This window comes from Schistocerca serialis, chromosome 10 (genome assembly GCF_023864345.2).
Source record: "Schistocerca serialis cubense isolate TAMUIC-IGC-003099 chromosome 10, iqSchSeri2.2, whole genome shotgun sequence".
In the NCBI taxonomy this organism is placed as follows: domain Eukaryota; kingdom Metazoa; phylum Arthropoda; class Insecta; order Orthoptera; family Acrididae; genus Schistocerca; species Schistocerca serialis.
The window spans coordinates 86,371,287-86,393,704 of NC_064647.1; the positions used below are offsets into that span (position 1 = coordinate 86,371,287).

General features: G+C 46.9%; 1 protein-coding gene and 1 long non-coding RNA gene across 4 annotated transcripts in view; both read right to left on the reverse strand.

Moving 5' to 3' along the window:
• Positions 1–5,778: 5,778 nt before the first annotated feature.
• LOC126424544 (uncharacterized) overlaps positions 5,779–22,418 on the reverse strand; it is a 227,052-nt gene continuing 210,412 nt past the window's right edge. Inside the window, exon 2 of the long non-coding RNA XR_007576191.1 lies at positions 5,779–9,720. This is a non-coding gene — a long non-coding RNA (uncharacterized LOC126424544). The remainder of the gene's footprint in view (positions 9,721–22,418) is intronic.
• The window catches only part of LOC126424543 (cytochrome P450 4g15-like), a 176,315-nt gene continuing 159,675 nt past the window's right edge, over positions 5,779–22,418 (reverse strand). For all 3 annotated transcript variants that reach the window (XM_050087286.1, XM_050087288.1, XM_050087287.1), the window contains one exon: positions 5,779–11,026. In XM_050087286.1, the coding sequence (XP_049943243.1) occupies positions 10,598–11,026 (429 nt within the window). In that variant the 3' untranslated portion in view covers positions 5,779–10,597. The remainder of the gene's footprint in view (positions 11,027–22,418) is intronic.

Consider the following 22,418-nt stretch of genomic DNA (forward strand, 5'->3'; position numbering starts at 1 on the left):
ATGCCTATGACCGTGTATGGCATCCCGGTCTCCTCTTTAAACTCCAAACCTACGCCCTGCCTATCAATTTTGTCCGTCTGGTCGCTTCCTTCCTCTCGCACCGTCCTTCCTATGTCACCCTCCACAACACCAACTCCCGTATCTTTTATCCCACGGCTGGCGTCCTCCAGGGTTCTGTCCTCTCCCCTCTCCTTTATCTCTTGTATACAGCTGATATGCCCAAGCCACCCCCACCAGTCCACCTTCTCCAATATGCTGATGACACCGCCTTCCTGGCTCTCTATCCTACCCTTCAACGGTCTCAACGTACCCTCCAAACCCACCTTAACCAGTTCACCACTTGGTGTAACCAGTGGCTCCTCCGTCTCAACCCCTCCAAAACCCAGGCAATCATCATAGGCCGCACCACTCGCTCCTTTCGCCTCCATGATTTCTACCTCACCCTTTATGGTCGTCCTATCCAACTCACCCCCACCCTGAAATACCTTGGCCTCACCCTTGACCGACACCTCACCTGGACCCCTCATCTCCTGACCATCCAGCAGAAAGCCCATTCCCGCCTCCGCCTGCTGAAACTCCTGTCCGGCCGGACATGGGGATTGCATCCTTCTACCATCCTCCACACCTACAAATCCCTCATCCGTCCTATCCTCTGTTATGCCAGCGTCGCCTGGATCTCCGCCCCCACCCGCTTTTACAAGGCCCTCCAAATCCTTGAACGCCATGCGCTCCGCCTTGCCTTCCGTATCTGCCTTCCTTCCCTCACACGGCTCCTGTATGAACTGATCCCCTTCCCCCACCTCCTCTTGTTCCTCCAACATCTCCGCATCCTTTACATTGTTCGCAGGGTTGATCCCCCCCACCCTCTGGTTTCCTCCTTCCTCTCCACCCCCCGCCCGTTGCCGCGCCTCTGTCGTTGTATCCCTCCCTGTCTCCACCTCCACACTCTCCATCTCCTTCATCAGGGCAATTTCCAACGCCTCCCCCTCCCGGATGACGAACTTCGCCGTGACATATACCCTTCCTTCCAACTATAAGGGCCCCCTTCTCCTCTTTCCTCCTTCTCCCAGAGCGGATTTTCCTCCATCCCCCCCTCCCCTGAGACCCTGCACCCCATACTTGCCTCTCTCCTTCCCACATCCCTCCCTACCTGGCCCTCTTCCGTGCGCCCCCCATTACCCTCCCCCATCTCTTCCCCTCCCTCCCTTCTTCAGGTCTCCCTCATCTCCTTGAACCTGGCAGATCCTCTGTATTGATCATCATCAGTGTGCCACATCAGTGTTGTGTTTAGTGCTGTTTCTCGTGTGCGTCAAGAGGTGTGATTTTAATTGTGTACTGCCTTGCGGTTCGCCGTCAGTGTTACGTTGTGTGCTATGCCATCCGTCAACACCTGTATGCTCCAGTCATACTGTGCCTTGTGTTCTTTTAAGCGTCGCGGTGTGTCGCTTTTTGTGTGTGCTACTTTTAAACAGTTTTTTATCTCCATTTTACAGTCACCCCGTTTTTTTTTCTTTGTCTATTGCCTTCCATGATGTTCTCCCTTTTTATATCTATGTGCGCCTTCTTCTCTCCTTTGCTGTTTTTAAATGTCTTCTATTGTTTTGTTCTATGGCTTTCGGCTGAAGAGCAGCGCATATGCTGCTGCCAGCCCGCCCCAATGGGGAATTGAAATACAATAAAGAAAAAAAAAAAAAACCACATGATCCATCGTCTCCTTTCTATCCTCATGTCCCGAGAACACTGTGATCTGGAACTCAATACAATAAAAATAATAGCTTCAAATAATGAATTTTATTCCAACATTACTGACAGATATCTCAGTAAAAACTGAAGAAGCAAGCCACATCCTTACTGCTCCTGGTGAACAATATACAGAGGGGTCCAAAAAAATGTATCCACTGCTTAAAAGTCCATAACTGGCAAACTAATTGACGAGGTTGTCTCATCTTTGGTAGTTCCGGCAATCGCCACACAAGTGTTGTATTGCGTTGTTTTGTTTTGTCAGATGATAGTCGCCAGATAGTCAGTGTTTTGTTCTTAGTTGCATCTAGTTACTTGAGTAAACATGGCTGGCGCAAGGCTTACATTCGATGAAAGGAAGTCAGTTTTGAAGTGGTATTTTAAGTACGAAAACATTAATGAGGTTCAACGGCAATGGCGAAATGAGTATCAAACAGAGCCACCGACACGTTTAACGATTCGTCGCATTCGAGAGAGATTTGAAGACGAAGGCTGTGTTAAAGATGTATGATCTGGACGACCTGTAACAGTAACATGTCCAGCTAACTCCCGTCGTGTGTTACAACAATTCACTCGCTCACCACAGAAGTCTGTGAGACAGTGTGCCCGTGAAACTGGAGTGAGTCGCTCAAGGGTTCGGCGAATTTTGAAGACAGCAAAGTGGAAGTGCTACATCCCACGATTGCTACACGCAGTGAACGAGGACGACCCAGATCGTAGAATGGAGTACTGCGAGTGGCTTACTAACATGGTGAGCAACGGTGAAGAGTTTGCAGAGATGATTGTGTGATCTGATGAGGCACAGCTCAAACTCAATGGTACAGTAAATCGCCACAATTGCATCTACTGGGCCGCCGAAAATCCGAACGTCCATGTAGACAAAGCCGTGAATTTGCCAGGAGTAAATGTGTGGTGTGGGTTGTCTTACCGGGGCTTGAATGGGCCATTCTTCTTTGACGGCACAGTTACCGGTGAGGTGTACCTTCAGAAGCTTCAGACATCCATTTTAGCTGCCATCCGAGACTTGTATGGAGACGAAAGAGTTTACTTTCAACAAGATGGTGCCCCAGCCCACTACCAAAGTCGTGTTAGAGCGTATCTCGACGAAAATCTACCAGGAAGATGGATAGGCCGTAGAGGTGTGGAGTATCCACCACGTTCCCCAGACCTAACTACTCTGGACTTTTACCTGTGGGGAACACTAAAGGACGTCGTTTATCGACAAAAGCCACGCACACTGGATGAACTTCGAGAATCCACCGTACATTCATGTGCAAATATCCAACTGAACACGTGGCAGTGAGTAGTTCGTGCTGCAGTTCGGCGGCATCGTTTGTGGGTGGATGTTAATGCCGACCAGTTCGAACACCTACAGTGATATCTTTAAGTTGGACTTTAAGCTGCAGTTTCACCAAAAATGAGACAACTCCGGCAATTAGTTTTCAAGTTATGGACTTTTAAACAGTGGATACATTTTTTGGAGCCCTCTGTATATATAGAAGGAAAATGAAATGGTGGAGTCTACATTTCATGAGGAAAACTTGAAATGGATAATCAACATTTTAAAAGTTTTCTACGTACCTCAGATAGTAGGTAAATGTCTGTTCAGTTCGAAAGGTAAAGAACCAGACATCATGATAAGTGGAATTCGTAACGTCATCTCCCGGGGCTGTTAGTCCTGCTATAGTGAACAGACTGGGAGGTCAGTCACCTCTGGATTCAGAGACTGCACGGACGTTGGAGATTATATGCATTCTTTGCCTCGCACAGCATAAATGAAAACCACAAATACATAATATGTACGTGCAAGTCCCAAAAATAAAAGGAAAGGCTGCAAAACTCACTCAGTTAGGAATTTTAGAAATTAAGAAACAGATCTGTGTAGCCCCATACATATGACTGAATGAACAAACTCAGTTCAATTATTCATCTCTAGACAATACTGCAACTCCTACATATCAGAGAAAGCTTGTTTCCTTCATCTAAATAACAAAAAATTCCATTACAGTGCATAGATCTACTCCAACGTACGTTTAGTCATAGTTATTGTAAATGCTGTACTTATCAGTTTCGTATTATTGTCCTAATGAATTTTCTAAAAAATACGTAATTTGTCAAAACTGTCAACAAAAACAACTTTTACAGTTTAAGTCAAGAATCGACAGATTTAGAAAGCTGACATGTTTGCCTTTGCTTCACTGTCATCTTTGGGATCAGTTATTTACTAGAAAGTGGACTTAAAATCCAACACTTTGGTTATCGAAACCAGGCTAAAAGATTGTTTTACTTAGTCAATGAATTATAAATGAGTTCTTTCTCTAGAGTGATAATCTTTCATCGTTTAACTAACTTTATTCATAATTCTGCTCTAATAGTTGTAAGTTCATAACCATGGACGCTGTTGTTAATCGCAGCCCAGTCTTTTCTTGTCACTGCTGAGTTCCGCCAAAGATGAGGGGAAACTCACAGATGACATACCAACGAGTTAAAATTCCATAGAGCGGCTAACACAAGTGTTGCGGCGCTGCCAACGTTAACTCGGCCGCCATTTCCACGGCCGCAGGCTCGTCACTTCCTGGTTTTCATTAAGTCTGGAGAAACCGACGCATCCCCATAATTTCTGTTTTTGTTCCGTAAAATTTTTATTGTAAACTTATGGTGGCATTTCTTTCATTTGATGCTCAATGCATCTGTTTGTAATGGTCACTGTTACGGTCTTCCAAATCCAAACATAGCTCTAAGCACAATATGACAGTTCAAGCAGACAATGTGCTACTGATGTGTTGATTATAAAAAAGTAAGAGACTTGTCGAAGGACGTTTTGAAACTTCAAACCATTGGTAAAGTAACTCAATAGTCTCGGAAAACAAGGAAATTGGCTCAGGCCCTATATTTTTATTCTGTTAAGACGTATAGCTACTTACGAAGGTTTGTGAAATTACCTCATCCAAGAACAGTTCATTGCACTTACTGAGAATTTAGTTATTTATAAACTGTGACCATATTTTTACAGCAACTGAATTTGGGAAAAAAGCCCATTATGTGTAACAAAAATGTTCACCTATAGCACTATTTCATCTGAAGAGTAAATTGTTTGTGTGCATCTAAATCTTTTGAGTAGACAGTTAAAGTTGCAATACTACATACCAAGTTTATTTTTTTAAAGGTTAGAGAAAAAGTAGAACGTCATTGAAAACACTGTAGAAACTAAATGCCGAAGTAATCACTGTAGAAATGTAATATCAATAAAACATTGTAAAATGCAACGGCAGTGAATTACTCGTTTGTCTTGTAAGTTATTATTATTGTTGTTATTATTATTATTGCACTACTTGTACTAATTACCGACAATACACACTTTTTTCAAAGATATCATTACTGATGGTGGTCTGGTTTGCTGATTAAAACACAAACAAAATTACAAAATTTCTGCGATAATCGCCGTTTCTGTTAGCTAATCATTAAAGCGTTTGGCAGATTACTGCATAATTTTCATGTGGTAATTACTGAAATTGCACAGATTTATTTCCAGTTTGCGAGTAACGAGACGTTGTCGTGAGTAGGCGAACATGTTTTGAGTTGTCTTGCGGTTTTTCGATTAATATTTTACTTATAGCTGCTATTTTTACACATAAATCGCTGGTGTTTACTGTTTTCTGAGAAAAAATTAAATTATGATGAGCTATTTGAAGTGGTTATGAGTTCATGGAGGTGTGACAAAGCACACGATGTCCTTGATCACAGAAAAAATTGAGGACGGGAAATCGATTTGTTTCAGACTGGGAGAATGTTTAGCCACCCTCCGAAATTTAAACTTGTTGTGACACACCCTCAGGATAGTGTGGCCTTGCTGATGCTTCAATAAAATCTGCGACCGCCGGTACACCTAGACCAAACGGACGATCTTGGTAATGACTTTACTCCAAAGTTTCATACCAGAAAGCATAAAATTAGAATTTAAAGTGCTGAGTTTCTAAACTGGCTGTCCACCGTTTCGGGAGTGGAGTTTGATGTTTAATTAGGACAAAACACGGATAATACTGTCAACAGCACACACAATTTCCAGGTTTATTTTATTAAATTGTGTACATTTATTTTAGGTCACACACACACACACAAAGTGCAAAATGAGCGAATGGCCCATACAATCGGTCAGATATTGTCTGCCTGAACTTCATTTCAATGCTCACAGAAAAGTTGATTGCTTAAAATCTCTGAGGAACAAAATTACAGTTTCAGGATTTAACTAATACATTTCACACAGTTCTTATTAACAATTCCCTCTTATCAAAATTCCATCTCCCGCACAGCTCAAGTGCACCAGCACACTCTTTTAATAGTAGTTGAGTTTAAGCAAGCAGTAACTTCCATTTGCATTATAATGCAGCATACCACAGTCTTCATGTCGCTTTCACTTAGCAAAATACTCAAAACGGTCATATCATAATATCCACATAGCGCTCTATATATATTGTCACGTCCTATTCCTGACACAGCAATGCATATTATCTTGTTTCTCCACCAAATATAATCAACATTGACAAAATATTACATAGATAAAATATATCCCTAATTAGCCATAGCATTACTTTTCGTAGAGAATAATGCTTCCAGATTATCTTAGTAATTACAACCTAGACAATACCCATACACACCAATAAGAGAAACAGTTCTACACTTCGTCAGAAGACAAACATTAACAACAGAAGCGATATTTTACACAATAAAATTGGAGTATCAACAAATTATTGCATATATAGATCAGTATGTGATCTCAATAGAGAAATCTCAATTCGAAGTGCTCATCAGAAACCACTCATCAGATAAGCTGCAGCTTGTTGCCCATCAGTGTGGACAGCAGTCATAGGTGCTGCCTGTTGGGGGCACCTGCAGAGACATGTGGTGGACAGTGTGGAGGCTAGCAGGCGGTGCACTGTCCCCTACATCATTCTAGCTGCTCTGCAGCAGAAAGCAAAATTACCTCCTGACAATGACCAGCAAGACCTTCAGCTCCATCCGTGCGAATGGTGGTAGTATATGCTGGGATCCTCCAGAGACATGAAGGAAGCCCTGGTTGACCAGGGTGTAGGGCACTGAGTGGGCATTGTGGTGCAGATCATCTCAGCACCAGTGTGGCAGGAAGTGGGAGCGCTTCACGATGGTGGCCAGGAAGACCCTGAGTTCTAATAGTGTGGAGTGTTATGGTATGCAGTGGGCTCGTATAGAAGTATGCAAAAGACTCAACCTGCATGGACAGCTTACACTGGGTTCTTGCATAAGCGACATACAGGAGGCCCTGATCATCAGCTGGATAGTGTACTGTCTGATAGTGGGTACATTGACTGCCAGGCCTATTCCAGCAGCTGCACAGCAGGAAGCGGATGTACCTTCGGCCACTGGCCAGGAAGACTCTGACCAGCATCAGTGTTTGTTATTGTGGGCCTAAGCATCTCAAGACTGATTAACTGGATGTTATGTATCCCAGTGGAGAATGCATTGTATGCCATGTCGTCCCAAAAGACCTGTTGTAGTAAAGGGAAACACTCCAAATATTAGCCAGGAAGAACTTAAACTTCTGCAGAATGGACAGTGATGATATTAGGCTTTTCGAAGGAACAAACGAGACGGTTATCAGATAGATGATCTATATGGTGATAAAATTTTATTATCCTTCCAGTGAGCATGTAGCAGGAAACAAAGTCTCCTCTGGGTACTGGCTATGGAGACTGACGGGTCTAGTTATTTGGAGGGTGCTCTATGTGATGAGACCCTGCACAGGCAAACAAGAGACCCTGATTGAATGGATTAAACATTGATCAGGTAGAACATAATCATCACTGATTTACTATTGATATAAACCCCTCGAGGCAATAGCAGCGTCTCCTGGTGATGAATGACTGCTAGGCTGACACACACATGGTGCATGGAGTATGAGTATGCTGTTCATGTGAAGAATGAGGAAGGCAAGCGATCTGTCTGCTTGGAAAGTGCCTGACTTGTCTGGTGTTCGAGGAGTGCTGCAGTCAGTATTTCAACATCTGGTGAAAACAAGGTGAAACCACATCCCAACTTCCTGAAAATTGGCGACCAACCCTCATCACATATGTCGAACATCGTAGGATGACCAGCCGGGAAAAATAATAAAGGTGGGACTAACATCTGACTTTAATACTGAGTAGAGAACAAGTGTCTAAGTCCACTGAACACTCCTAACGGTGGGTCTCCACAGCTGACAACCAATGCATATGCCAATGTTAACACCACACATTTTCTCTGCCTTGTGATGACTGGGTGTTGTGTGATGTCCTTAGGTTAGTTAGGTTTAAGTAGTTTTAAGTTCTAGGGGACTGATGACCATAGATGTTAAGTCCCATAGTGCTCAGAGCCATTTGAACCATTTGAACCACAACATTGACAGTTACAAATGAAATGGACACATGACTATTGGTACTTGACATTGGCGCAGTGTTGGAGCACAGCATGGCCTGATAAATCCTGATACCTTCTTCATCATGCCAATGGGAGAGTGTTCATCAGTGTCTTCCAGGTTCAAATGGCTCGGAGCACTATGGGACTTAACTGCTGAGGTCATCAGTCCTCTAGAACTTAGAACTACTTAAACCTAACTAACCTAAGGACCCCGAGGCAGGATTCGAACCTGCGACCGTAGCGGTCGCGCGGTTCCAGACTGTAGCGCCTAGAAGCGCTCGGCCACCCCCGCTGGCCCATCTTCCAGGAGAACAGCTCGTTGATGCCTATACTGTGGGACAGAGACATGCTGGCAGCGACGCCACTATGCTCTGGAGAACGTTCATATAGGCATCCATGGGTTCAATGGACCTTGTGCAAGACACCATGACGACCAAGGAGTATCATACACTGGTTGTAGTCCATGTACATCTCTTTGTGACGATCATGTTTCCTGACAGCAGTGGCATTTTTCAACAAGATAATGCGCCATGTCAAAAGGCCAAGAGTGTGGTGGAGTGGTTTGAGGAACACAGTTGTGAGCTCAAATTGATGTGCTGGCGCAATAACTCGCCCAAACGTACCTAGTATGTCACTGAACGTGGCGTCAGACCTCATCGCCGGCCTTCTTGGAATTTGTGATAATTAGGTGACTGGAGTGTCGAGATGTGGTGTCAACTCCCTCCAATGACCTACCAATGCCTCACTGTTTCCATACCATGATATGTCGCCTCTGTTATCCGATCCAACGGCTGAGATACCGGCTATTAGGCACGTGGTCGTAATGTTATGGCTGATAAGTGTATATAATCTGAAGGAGAGTGCATTGCCATCCATTTCCTGCTGCTGTGTAGCAGGAACTGGCAGTGCCTCAAACCAGGCCCATCTTGTTTTTCCATTTTCTGGGCCTCTTCAGAGACACACTGGTATCCCTAATCACCCTATAGTCTATAGGCTGATAGAGAACAGGATGTACTCCAGGTCCTCACAATAACTGTGTGGCCGGATGCTGAAGTGCCTCAGGATGAAGAACAGGAAAAGAATGAGCTCGAGCAGTGTAGAGTGCAATGCTATGTGATTGCTAGAATGTGGTAGATCCTGCATGTATGAATGGTGTACAGTCTTAAAGAGAATGAACTATCCTCGAGGTAGTCCAAATGGTTGTCTAGCACCTGAATTTTGGATAGGAAGGGCTTTAGGTTTAGCAGTGTCATGAGAGCCATCCTCTGCAGAAGAATGCAGGAGTACCTGATCACGTGCTTGAAGGCTGGGTGGATGGCGCACAGTTTCAAGGAGAATGCATTGTCCTCAGTGGCCTATCCTCCAGCTCGTCCCAACAGTTGTGCATCACCTGGGTATTGGGTAGGAAAACCTTGAAACTTAGTATGTCGTGGGAGTGACTCTATGTTGTAGGCCTTTGCAGAAGTGCTCAAGAGTCCCTGATCAGATGCCGTGAAGGCTGATAGATGCGAAGTTATCCTGTCAGTGGCTGTTTAGTAGAAAGCACATGACCTCCTGGATATGCATCAAGAGGTCCAGCAGTGTGTTGGCAGTGCTACAGGCTGGGTTTGTTTATGGGCGTGCAGGAGGCCATGACAATAGTATGTAGGTTGGTGGAGAGTGGGATGAATTAGGTCTTCCCAATGGCTGTGCAGTAGGAAACTGAAGTGCCTTAGGATGATGGCCTCAAAGAGAATGAGTTCCAGCAATGTAAAGTGTGTTATTATGTGATTAGTGCCATGCAGCAGAATCTACTTGCATGAACCATGTAAAGTCTTAAGGAGAATGCATTTGTCTTCCAGGTGCTCCCAATGGATGTGTAACAGGAAGCTGAATCTCCTGTGAGAACTGGCTAGGAAGACAATGTCACAAGAGCAGTTAGATGTGCTAGGTCCAGGAGGAGCATACATGTGTCTGTGATTGCTTGATGTGAAGGCCGATGTAAAAGGGTGTAGCACTGCAAGTCCTCCAAGTGGCTGTTTAGCAGGAACGGAAGTGACTCCCGCTGTTCACCACGAACATACTGAGGTCCAGGGGCACATTGTGCTCCTACAGAGTGGACATCTGCAGCGGCACACTGGAAACCCTTATCATCTGGGCAGTGTGCAGGCTGAAAGAGAATATATTGTGCCCCAGGTCCTCTCAATGGCTGTGCATCAAAATGATGAATCTCCTGTGAATACTGGCTAGGAAACAATGAGCTTTATTAGTGTCATGAGAGCAATCCTAAGTGCTAGCAGGAGCGGAGTTCCTGATGTGTATCATGTGACAGATGATGGAAAGGATGTAGCGTTCCAAGTCCTCCCAGTGGCAGTGACCAGATAGCAGAAGGACCTCTGGTCGTTAACCAGGAACCCAATTAAGTCCGAGGATGTGTCAGGTGGTGGCGCTATAGGCCAGACTCTTGCAGAGGCACGCAGTAGACCTCGATCGGCTTGACGGTGTGTATGGTGATGGTGAGCGTGGCGTTTTCAAGATCCTCCCAGCGGCTGTGCGGCAGAAACCGGAAGCGTCTCAAGACGGTCGCCAGGAAGACTTTGACCTCGAGGCGCGCGTACTGGGAGCCCACGCAGTTGCGTGAGCCCAATCCGAACGGCAGGTAGCTGCAGGGGTGCTCCTCGCCACTTCGACCCTCCAGGAAGCGCGAAGGGTCGAACTTCAGCGGGTCTGGGAAGAACTGCGGCAGGCGGTGCGTGAGGAAGGGCGTCACGAATAGTATCGCGCCCTTCGGGACTGGTACCTGTCCTTTGGACAACCATATCTCCTCCCCGACCACCCGAGAGAGCATCGGAACCACCGGGAACAGCCGCAGCGTCTCCTGTGGCATCATCACAGGCATTGAGATACAGATTGAGTATACAGGCTTCTACTTTCCTAAGGTGCCAACAACACCCTACCCCAGATTCTTTAAGGAATTGAAGACCCATGTATAAAACAGCATCAGACATCTGTTCATAGAAAGACATCATGTTTACGCCGGTGACTGTTAAACTTTTTATTTTCAGTATTGCAATTTCGGCCTTATGCCATTATCAAGTGCAGAAAATGACAACGACATATAAATTTGGCAGCCTGTATAAAGTTGACATGGCTTAAAGCGAAAACATTTTCACTTGATAATGGCCTAAAGCCGAAATTGCAGTTGTGGAAATATAGAGTATAACAGTCACTGGCATAAACATGATATCTTTCAAAAAAAATTTTACATGACTGTGAATCCCAGTTATGAAAAGTTAATTAGACGTCTGTTGCTTTGCAAATCATCTGACTTGTTAAATATATGATGTTAAGCAGGTAAAACCTTTAGGGTTGAAAACACAAAAAGTAGTTATGTCGGTTTTATTAGCTTCTAATTATTCACCCATAGAATAGTGGAAAAGGTGATATAATTTTTTTTTAATTCTGTAGATAAGCATAGGCCATACATTTTCTTTGTTTATTAAACCTAATCTGATTAGGGCCATCATTCCCTCTCTTACATCAGTCCAGGTTTTCACCCATACAGTACCTTTTTATGTCATAGTTACCTAAGAAATAACAATTTTAATATGACAGTGTGTGAGTCAATGTCAGTAAGAAACACAATGAACTCTTGGCTGCTACTACTGCTCTTGATGCCAATGGTAATAATAATAATAATAATAAATAATAATAATAATAATAATAATAACAATAACAATCATGATAGTGGCACATATAAATAGAATGAATAGGTGTACAAAATAAATGTTTTTTGACACACTGAGCTCTGAGGAAAGGAAATTTAAGAAGACTGCATCACGTAAGCGCACGGGGAAATGAGGAAGATCTGGTTGGAAACAAGGATGTACAGAGGCAAAGAATGTGTACGAGGAGAATGGTAGTCATTATTGTTGCTCCAGGAGATATGTCATTAATTGTCTTCTGGAGCTAGATATGTTACTCAGTTCTCTAATATAATCCAGGAAGGTACCCGGTAGAGGCATATCAGAGTTACCTCCCTACATAAGTTTTTAAATTCCGTAAGTATTTACACCAACGATATTCAGACCTATTTACATTTATTTGGAAACGTAGTTCCTCTCCTAAGCTGTGTGTCGTACAATGATAAAATTTTATAGGTATCTTCAGTGGTATATGTGAAACTGCTTGCAACCTGGATACCGCTTTGAGTTATCAGAAAAGAAATAATACACTGAAATGTCGTGCCTGATGCGGGAAGTAAACTGCTTGAATAAACAAAATTTAGTAAGCGGGGCTGCAAGCGAGAAAAAATTTAGAACAGGTTTGGAATTATATTTGATGTTTGTTGAGAGTCGCTGGGCGCTCTCGTTATCAAACACTGGATAAGTATATACTTTATACGTCCTAAGAATAATCATGATGTACGCAAACACACACGCGATGATTGGTCAGCAGCCGTACACAGGTTGTAATGAGACACCTTTCCTAACCTTTTTTTATAGAAATAGGCGATATCAAAAGATATTTTAAATCTTGTATAGGTTAAAATTATCTCAGCTGTTTCACTAAAAGAATTTCATATGATTTTGAATAGAATGTATTATATTTCAGGCTAAAACGTATAAAAAGAAATTAATTTGTTAGTACTCCATACATACAGTTAAAATTACTGTTCTTTTAGAGGTATTTGAAATTACGAAATATCTGCCATGCTTAAAATACATATTACTAATTGCACAATCTAACCTAATTATGAAATTTTTTTCTGGTATCGTTTATAAAATAACGTTATATCTTGGTGATGATACTTCTTTTGTCAAGAAAGTTTGTAAACTCTTTTGCTTTTCAAACTCTTTGGAATATTGTGAGCAACGCAGAGTGTAAGGCGCAGTGGGCATGCCTCTGATGACACTAACAATGTAAATTGTGGTGTTATGGAAGTGAAAATTTTAAAGACTGTGTGATACTGAAAACTGTGACAAAAAATAAAGTTCAAGAGTAAAACAGGCAAATCTTCAAAAATTATGCAGATCAACAGGAATCTTACGCCTCTCCAAGCTTTCGAAACTTTTGAACAGACAGGAAAAATTAATGCTGATGTGTGCTTGTGTGAGATTACAAAATGTTGATATACTCTTCGAAGTAGGTCTCACGTATGTGTTAGATATCTTATTACTACGTTACGTTAAATGAAACTTTAAGATATTCTGATGCCTTAACAACCATCAGTGTTTTTCTTAAGCGTACTTTAGCTTCGTAGTTTTCATTTTAAAATCGTGTACAGCCCGTACTGTTGTGGTCTGATTGTCGCACTGCCAATACCTGGCGCCGCTGCCTGTTAAAAAGGGGCCCCATACAAGCTGCTCTTCTATGTTTTACAAAAGTCTACAGAAAAAATTTAGCTTTGAACTTTTCCGAGGAACTGTATTTACTAAAGTTGAGTACACTTGCGGGATGTACAGCTGAACCGGTAGCATTGAAGTCTGGGATTTCAGTACACTTCATGGATCGAGGGTTCGAATCTCAATCTGATTATTCCTCTTTCTTCGTAAAGTTTGCAGTAGCTACATCTTTTAAATGTAAAAGTCATAAAATATGTGCTAGTTAACACATGTATAATGGACATTTCTTAGTGAAATATCCGAGTCTTCTTAAATTCTTGAATTAAGTCAGGTGATGCTGAGGTAATTAGATTAGGAAATGAGATACTTAAAGTAGTAGATGAGCTTTGCTATTTGGCCAACAAAATAACTGAGGGTTGTACAAGTGGAGAGGATATAAAATGTAGACTGGCGATAGTACGGAAAGCGTTAGTGAAGAAGAGAAATTTGTTAAAATCGTTAACATCGAATATAGATTTAAGTGTCAGAAAGGCTTTTCTGAAAGTATGGAGTGTAGCAATTTATGGATGTGAAACACGGACAATAAACAGTTTAGACACGAAGAGAATAGAAGCTTTTGAAATGTGGATCTACAGAAGAATGCTGAAGATTAGATGGGTAGATCATGTAACTAATGAGGAGCTACTGAACAGAATTGGGTAGAAGGGGAATTTGTGGCAGAACTTGACTAGAATAAGGGACCAGTTGGTAGGACACGTTCTGACGCGTCTAGGGTTCACCAATTCAGTACCGGAGGGATGCGCGAAGTGTAAAAGCCATACAGGGAGACCAAGAGATGAATGCACTAAGCTGATTCAGAAGGATGTAGGTTGCAATATTTACTCGGAGATTAAGAGTAGCATGGAGAGCTGCATCAAACCTGTGTTAGCACTGAAGACCATAACAACGTAACAACTTGTTCCTATTAGGTCTACAACTTTGCTCCAACCGTTCTTTCCTCGAAGTTCGAAGCTCTGTTGCGCAAAACTAACAAAAAATTGACGATTCGAAGTACTGGTCATCGCTGGCAACAACTTTTTCCCAGCTTTCGAGCACCATAAGAATCCCGCGGCGGCACAACTGGTCGACTTTGGAGGAGGTCCATGACCCGATTGTATTCTGCACTTGTTCATACATGACCGGAAGTGATGGTTAGGGGGGTGGTCAGAGGGAGCAAGATATACGGCGGGTGGCGTAGGACTCCCCGTTTCAACGTCTGCAAGTATGTCCTGATGGGTTTTGTGACATGGAATCGATCAATGACATGCTGCAAAATCACGTGTTCATGTATGTCGCTGCGTTGCGGCCGTTTCTCTTTCAGTGCTCGGCACAGACGCATCAGCTGCTTTCGTTAACAATATCCTGTGAGTGTTGCCGTCCGTTTGAGTATCTTCGAAAACCTCTCTCTCTTCCACCGCTGCGCCGGTCTTCCACGCCAAAATCAACGTTCTTAAAAGACTGAAACCGTTCTCTGCACGTTCTTTCACTAATAAGTGCCTCACCACAGGTTCTACACAGCATTTAATGAGCCTCAGCCGCAGATTTCTTCATGCTGAAGCCAAAAGTTAAAACTTCACGCAAATAATGAGAAATGGGCTTGTAAGTCGATATATCCAATAGAGAAAAACTTTAGGATGCAATCACAAATCGACTAAAAAATGCTAACGCTTACTGTACGACACGACACAAAACCACTTGCCCCTACTGCCATCTGCTGGAAAACGGTAAAAGCAAAGTTGTAGACCTCATAATTACATACTGCTCGAAAAATTCCATTTTCCATTGCAAACATAGGCTGTTTACTGTCGATATTTTATGAAATATTGTTATAAAGTTTCTTTTAATTTACGTCTATGGTCACAAACATTTTGTTAGCAGATTACCGGTTTCGGTCGATGATGACCATCATCAGATCTGTTTTATAAAAACAAAATCCTGATTTACATCAGCCGTAGTGGCAGCGTCAAATGTTAAATGCAGAATCAGCACCAGCATTTAACATTTGACAATGCCTCTATGGCTGCAGTACATTAGGATTTTGTTTTTATAAAACAGATCTGATGATGGTCATTATCGACCGAAACCGGTAATCTGTTAACAAAAAGTTTGTGACCATAGACGTAAATTAAAGGAAACTTATTGTATATACGGGTCACTGTTTTATTCGTGACAATGTCGAAGCTCGTGAAATTGTTATAAAGGTTATTTAAACTAAGAAAACATAACAAAATAAATTTTTTTGACAAAATGGAACATGATGTCCTCTTTGTTTGCACCTTATTCTTTGTTTTATACCACAGATGTGGTCTCGCACTAGCAAGGGTGATAAGTGTCGTGGAAACAAAGAAAACAATAATTTTCACAGCACTGAGCACACTATACAACTGCTGCATTCTTACGGTTGCCACCCTAGAGCCAAGTTATGGGCTTTGTCAGAAGAAGTGACAACATATTTAAGCTGCCAGACGTAGTGGAACTCAAGTTCGAAGGTTTGCCACACGTCACTGTGAAGCAGTGGCGGGGTATAGAACGGCACGTTAAAAGAGAAGAAGAGCAAATGTGGTTCTTGGGTGGCTTCGTAGAGTCTGTTGTTGATCGAATCATTATCAACGTAGCAGAAATGTATTTCTCGGATGCGGATACGGAAGGAATTGAACGACTAATTGTAAGTACGAGGGTCGCCCAGAAAGTGATGCACCGCATACTTTTCTCTCAGCCGAAAACAAAGCTACGAATGCGAAACGCTACGTACGTAAGTCCCGTCAGTGAGCAACACAAGTTTCCGTCACTTTCGACAGATAGCGTAGCTGGAGGACAGATTCAAAATAGCGTCAGTAGGTGATGAACGTTACAAGCGACATGATGTCATTAAATTTCTCACTGCAGAGGAAGAAACGGTGGGGAATATTCACAAATGCTTGTGCAAAATCAATGGAGCATCTGCTGTCGACTTGCTGCGCACGGAGGGCGATGTCATCGAAAAGCGGTTCGGCGGAGCTCCACGATTTGGAGCGGTCGGGGAGACCATTCACGGCTGTCACAGCTGACATGTTGCAGCGAGCTGGTGTCATTCTCCATTGAAGGGTGCCATTCGTGGAAGACATATTGAGAACAATGAGGAGGTGATTCACACAGTGACCAGGACAAGGTGCTGTGGCCTTCTCCACCAGACATCACGGTGCCTACAGAATAAGCAACCAAACTGACAGCCTGTAGCCGCGGGTTGCCCGGTCGCAGGCACACCGAAGCACTACACAACCGACAGACAATATTGATGAAAGGCCACAACAATAACAACAACAACAATAACAAAACAGCAAAGACACCAGCGGCCACCAGGGGCCACCACCGGACCACATAAACATAAGGAAGAGGTTGCTGCAGATCCCAGAACTCTTTTCACACGTCAAACCACGTGATGGAAAATAGTTCCGAGGTACTCATCCGCCGAAGCGCTATAAACGCCGGCGCTCGGCCGCACATCGGATCAGAGGGTTGGATCCCCTCATTCGAAGGCGTCAGATTGCAAAGCCTGGGCTACTCTCAGGTTGGAATCTCCGTCTTCGAAGATTGTGTCCGTCTGTCTGTCTGTCTGTCTGTCTGCCCATCTGCCCGCCGCTTACTGCTGTAGCTGTTCGTTCGTCCGTCCGTCCGTCCGTCCGTCCGCCTGCCTGCTCGCTGTCCATCACCGCCGCTACCGCTGCTGCCTGCTGTCCGTCCGTCCGTCCGTCTGTTCGCCGCCGCCGTCGCCGCCGCCGCCTGGTCGCCGCCGCCGCCGCCGTCGCCGTCCGACCCTGGTCTTTGGCCGTCTTCGTCTTCCTCCGTCCTCGTCTTCCGCCGTCTTTGTCTTCGTCTGTCCCCTGTTTGCGTCCTTTCCTTTTCGTTCTGTGCGTTATTGTTTCTCCCTGACGTCATGTCCACCCCCACCACCACCGCCACCGCTACCACCACCGCCATAGTTTACACTTCCCCTTCTGCCGCCTCCACCACTATAACGTGGTGTGCCCAGTCCCACTCCCCTCCTTCCATCCCACCTCTTCTCACTCTCCCTTCGCCCTCGCTCTTTGTCACCCCCTCTCCAGCTTCTTCCTCCCACTCCTCTCGATCTGATCCTTTCCCCCCACTCCCCCAGCCTGTCACTGCAGCTCCGTGTAGGGTGGTGGCCCATCGGTCCACTGTCCATGCCCAGCTCTCCCCGTCGCCTTCGCCATCACCGCCGTCGCCGTCACTGTCACCGTCACCATCGCCGTCGCCGTCTCCGGCGCCGCCTGCTGCGTCCACGCCGGGACCTGTCCCTTCCCACCACCTCCCTATAGCTCCCGTCCCTCTTGTCACCACCCGCCATTCTGCAGCCGTTAAGCGCCCTAGTGGCACCACCACCTCCTCCGCCCCCAAAAAGGCCCCGCCCCATCCTCCTTCCCTCCCCCAGGGTGCTATGGATGTCTCCCCACCTGGCCCTGCTCCCTCCGCCTCTTCCTCCTCCTCCTCCTCCTCCTCCCCCCCCTCTTTCTACAAATACCTCCTCTCCCGTCCCGATCCTTCCCTTCTTGAGGCCCGGAATCTCTCCCTCCTCCTCCACCAACACTTCCCTGGTGCACCTATCTCTCTCCTCACTCCCAGACGGGATTCCGTTCTCATCTCCTCCTCCAGCCCCACCCTCCATACTGACATCCTTTCCCCCTCCCCATCACCCGTTTTGGCCCCAACGCCTCCCTCACCCCTGCTCCTTCCCCATCTCCTACCCGCCAACCCCAACCCCCGCGTCGCCCACCGACCCTCACCACCGTGATCACTCGGATCAGTCCGTCAATCACAGAGGAGGAGGTGTTGGTGGAGCTGAAGGCACATCCCATGCTGGTGGTGCGGGCGGTCCGCCGCATTTTCAACTCGGCCGGCCCCACCCGCCTTCTGCGGGTTTTCTCCGAGGATGCCCCCTCCATTGACCGTCTCCTGAAGGAGGGTGCCCTCCTCTTCAAACAGTGTTACAAAGTCGACCCTTCCCGTTCCCCTCTTCAATCCCTGCACTGCCAGAGGTGTCTGCGCTATAACGCGCACGCCACAGCTGAGTGCCACGAGGCCCCCACCTGCCCGTATTGTAGGCAGGCGCACTTCCTCAGGCAGTGCCCTAACCTCCAATCCCCTCCTTCCTGCAATACCTGCAATCTCCCCCATCCCACCTACTCCCAAAAGTGTAAAGCCCGACCCCTCCGTCCACTCCTGAACTCACCGTCCCTGTCCGTCCTCTGGACGCCCCCACCCCTCCTGGAAATTCCCTTCGTTCCCCCCCCCCCACTGCTGAGGACATCATCCGGTTCCTCACTATCGTCCTCCAGAATGTCCATCCATTTCAGCGCCCCCACGCCCTCCATCAGGTATCCCTCGCCGCCCGTTCCATTTTCCACCTCAAAATGTATGCCACCTACTCCAACAACCAGACCCATTTCACCTTCTCCCGCCTTGACACCCTCGTCTAAATCCCTGTCATGGCGCGACAGCAACCTATCCTTTTCAACAACATCCGCTCCCTTCCCGCCAACAAGAACCTCTTCCTGCACACCCTTGCCACCCACCGCGTGGATGCCTTCCTCCTTAATGAAACTTTCCTCCAACCCCACCACTCCATCCACATTTCGCCCTATCTCCTCCACCGCTCCGATAATCCCCTCCCAATTGCACGTGGCGGAGTAGCCATTGGTCACCACCGCCAGATCCCCGTTCGGCTCCAACCTCTCCTTCCCGACCCCACCAAACACCTGATCCTTAGTCTCTTCTTCCCCGGCCTTACCGTTACCTGCGCCACCATCTATGTCCGCTACAACGCCCCTATTCCCTTCGACTTCCTCTCCCACATCGACTGTACCTTCTCCTCTTACGTGATCGCCGCCGACCTCAACATGCATAGTTGTTCCGCCGCCCAGTTACGGCGGTGACATCGGTTCCTCTTCTCTCTTCAAGGCGACCTAATCCCCATCCCCCAGCACACCCGTCCCGAATCCAATTCCACTCCTGATGTTATCCTCTCCTCCCCCAACCTCCTTGGCCGCATAATGGTGGATGTCCTGGAGCCTATTGGTGGCGACCATCTCCCTGTCCTCCTCATCATTTCAGACGGTCGTCGCCCCCGCCCCGACCCTCGTCATGACCCTCCCCCTAAGTATGTCCATGACTATTCCTGTGCCGACTGGAATGCCTACCAGGATACCCTTTCCACCCAGGTCGATAGCCACCCGTTCACCTACCACCACCCTGACGATGTCACCCGTGCCGCCTCCTTTCTCCAGCAGACCTTGTCTGAGGCTGTGGAGGCCCACGTCCCTACTGTCGCCATCCACCCCCACCGTCCTACCTTACCCCCACAGGCCGTCCTCCTCCTCCGTGAATCCCGTCGTCTCTACCGTGCCTTCCTCCGCACGCGTGACCCGGACACCCTACGACGCCACCAGCAACTCCAGCGACACATTCGTAATTTGCTCGCGGCTAAGAAACGCCGGGACATGCGACAGACATGCACCCGTTTAAATGCTACCCTACCAATAAACTCGTCCAAGTTCTGGTCGGCCATCCGTCGCCTTACCGGAACTAAACCCTCCCCCTATTATCCTCTTCTCCATGATGATCACCCTTTCCCTGACACCCTTAGTAAGGCCAATCACTTTGCCTCCTACCTCTCCGATGTATTTTCCATCCCCGATGATCCCCAGTTCGATTACTCCCTCTTCCCGGATATCCGCGATCGAACTGACACCTCTGTCCCTCCCCTCGCTCCTGGTTTCCAGTACTTGGACAACATTGCACACACGGAACTCAATGCCCCTATCACTACACAGGATCTCATTGATACACTCCGCACAAAACACAACACCACTCCTGGTCACGATCGTGTCACCTACCGTCACCTTCGTGAAGCTCCTGTCTCTTGCCTCTCCACCCTGGCCAGGCTCTACAATGTAGTCCTGTCCACCGGTTACTACCCCGACCTGTGGAAAACCTCCCGTATCCTCATGTTCCTTAAACCTGGCAAACCGCCGTCCGCCGTCTCCTCCTACCGTCCCATCAGCCTTACCTCGGTCTTCAGCAAGGTCCTGGAATCAATCCTCACCCGACCATCCACCAGCATCTCCGCCAGCACCGCCTCCTTCCCGTTACCCAGTGTGACTTTCGGCCGTCCTTCTCTTCCGACGACCTTCTCCTCCACCTCACTCATCTCCTTTCCGAACAGCTTAATTCCTGTCGCTCCGCCATCTTCCTCTCCCTGGACCTGGAACGTGCATATGACAGCGTATGGCATTCCGGTCTCCTCTTCAAGCTCCAAACCTTCGCCCTTCCCATTAACTACGTCCGTCTGATCGGCTCCTTCATCTCCCGCCATCCTTCCTATGTCACCATCCATAACACAGATTCCTACACCTTTTTTCCCTCTGCCGGTGTGCCCCAAGGCTCCGTCCTCTCCCCTCTTCTGTACCTTTTGTACACGGCGGACATGCCGCCGCCGTCAGCCCCCGTCTACCTTCTCCAGTTTGCCGATGACACTGCCTTCCTTGCCCTTGCCCCCACCCTCCAGAGCTCCCTACACCTTCTCCAATCCCATCTTGACCGGTTCACCGCTTGGTGCAACCAGTGGTTGCTCAAGGTCAATCCCTCCAAAACCCAGGCGATCTTTGTAGGCAAAACCACCCCTTCCTTCCGCTTCCTTGATTTCTATCTCACCATCTATGGCCGTCCTATCGCTCTCACTCCCACCCTTAAGTACCTTGGCGTCACCCTCGACCGTCGCCTCTCCTGGACTCCCCACCTCCGGACAATCCAAGCCAAGGCACGCTCCCGACTCAGTCTCCTCAAGCTCCTCTCTGGCCGTACGTGGGGTCTGGGCCCCTCCACCATCCTCCACACCTATAAGTCCCTCATCCGCCCTATCCTTTGTTATGCCCATCCGGCTTGGATCTCCGCCCCCCCTACCTTTTATAAATCCCTCCAAATCCTTGAACGTCATGCTCTCCGCCTCGCCTATCGCATCCGTCTCCCCTCCCCCATGCGGATCCTGTACGATCTCATCCCCTTCCCCCACCTCCTCCTTTTCCTTGAAAGGATACGGATCCTGCACACCTCCCGCAAACTCGATCCTCCTTACCCGCTCGTCTCCCCGATCCTCTCCCACCTCCACCCGCTGCCGCGCCTGTATTTGCACGTCCCACCCGGTCTCCATATCTCCACCCTCCTTACCCTCTCCCAAGGTGGCTTCCGCCAGCTCCCCCTCCCTGATGATGTCCTTCTCCCCTGCATCTACCCCTCCTATCAACTTTGATCCTCCCCCCCCCCCACCTCCTTTGTCCTTTCCCCTAGGCACCCTCCCTCCCTCCCTTCCCTTCTCTTTCCCTTCCCCCCTCCCTCCTCCCCTCTCCCCCGGGCTTCCCCTCCCCCTTCCTCCCTCCCCCTCTCTCCTTTGCCCACTGGCATCTCTGGTCTCCCCTCTCCCATTCCCCTTCCCCTTCCTCCTCCTCCATCTCCTCTCTTGGCAGGTCCCCGGACTCGTTCACGCTCAGTGGACATTCGCGCGCCGGAGATCATCGCCGTCAGTGTTTCGTGTGTGTGCCTTCGTTTGTGTGTAGTGTTGTTCGCCGTCACGCCACCACCGTTCACATGCCGTCGCCATCATCCATGTTATGTGCACCGTGTCGCCTCGTGTTAGTGATGTTTCTCGTCCAGCGTGAACGGCTCCATGTTTTTTCGATTTTTAGTGTCTACATTTTTTGCCCACCGTTTTTGCTGTCTACTCTGTGCCACCTTTATGTACTACTTGTTGTCAAACTCAAGGCTGAAGGGCGGCGTATTGTGCTGCTGACAGCCCGCCTTTGTATAAGGTGTTTAAATTCACAATAAAGAAAAAAA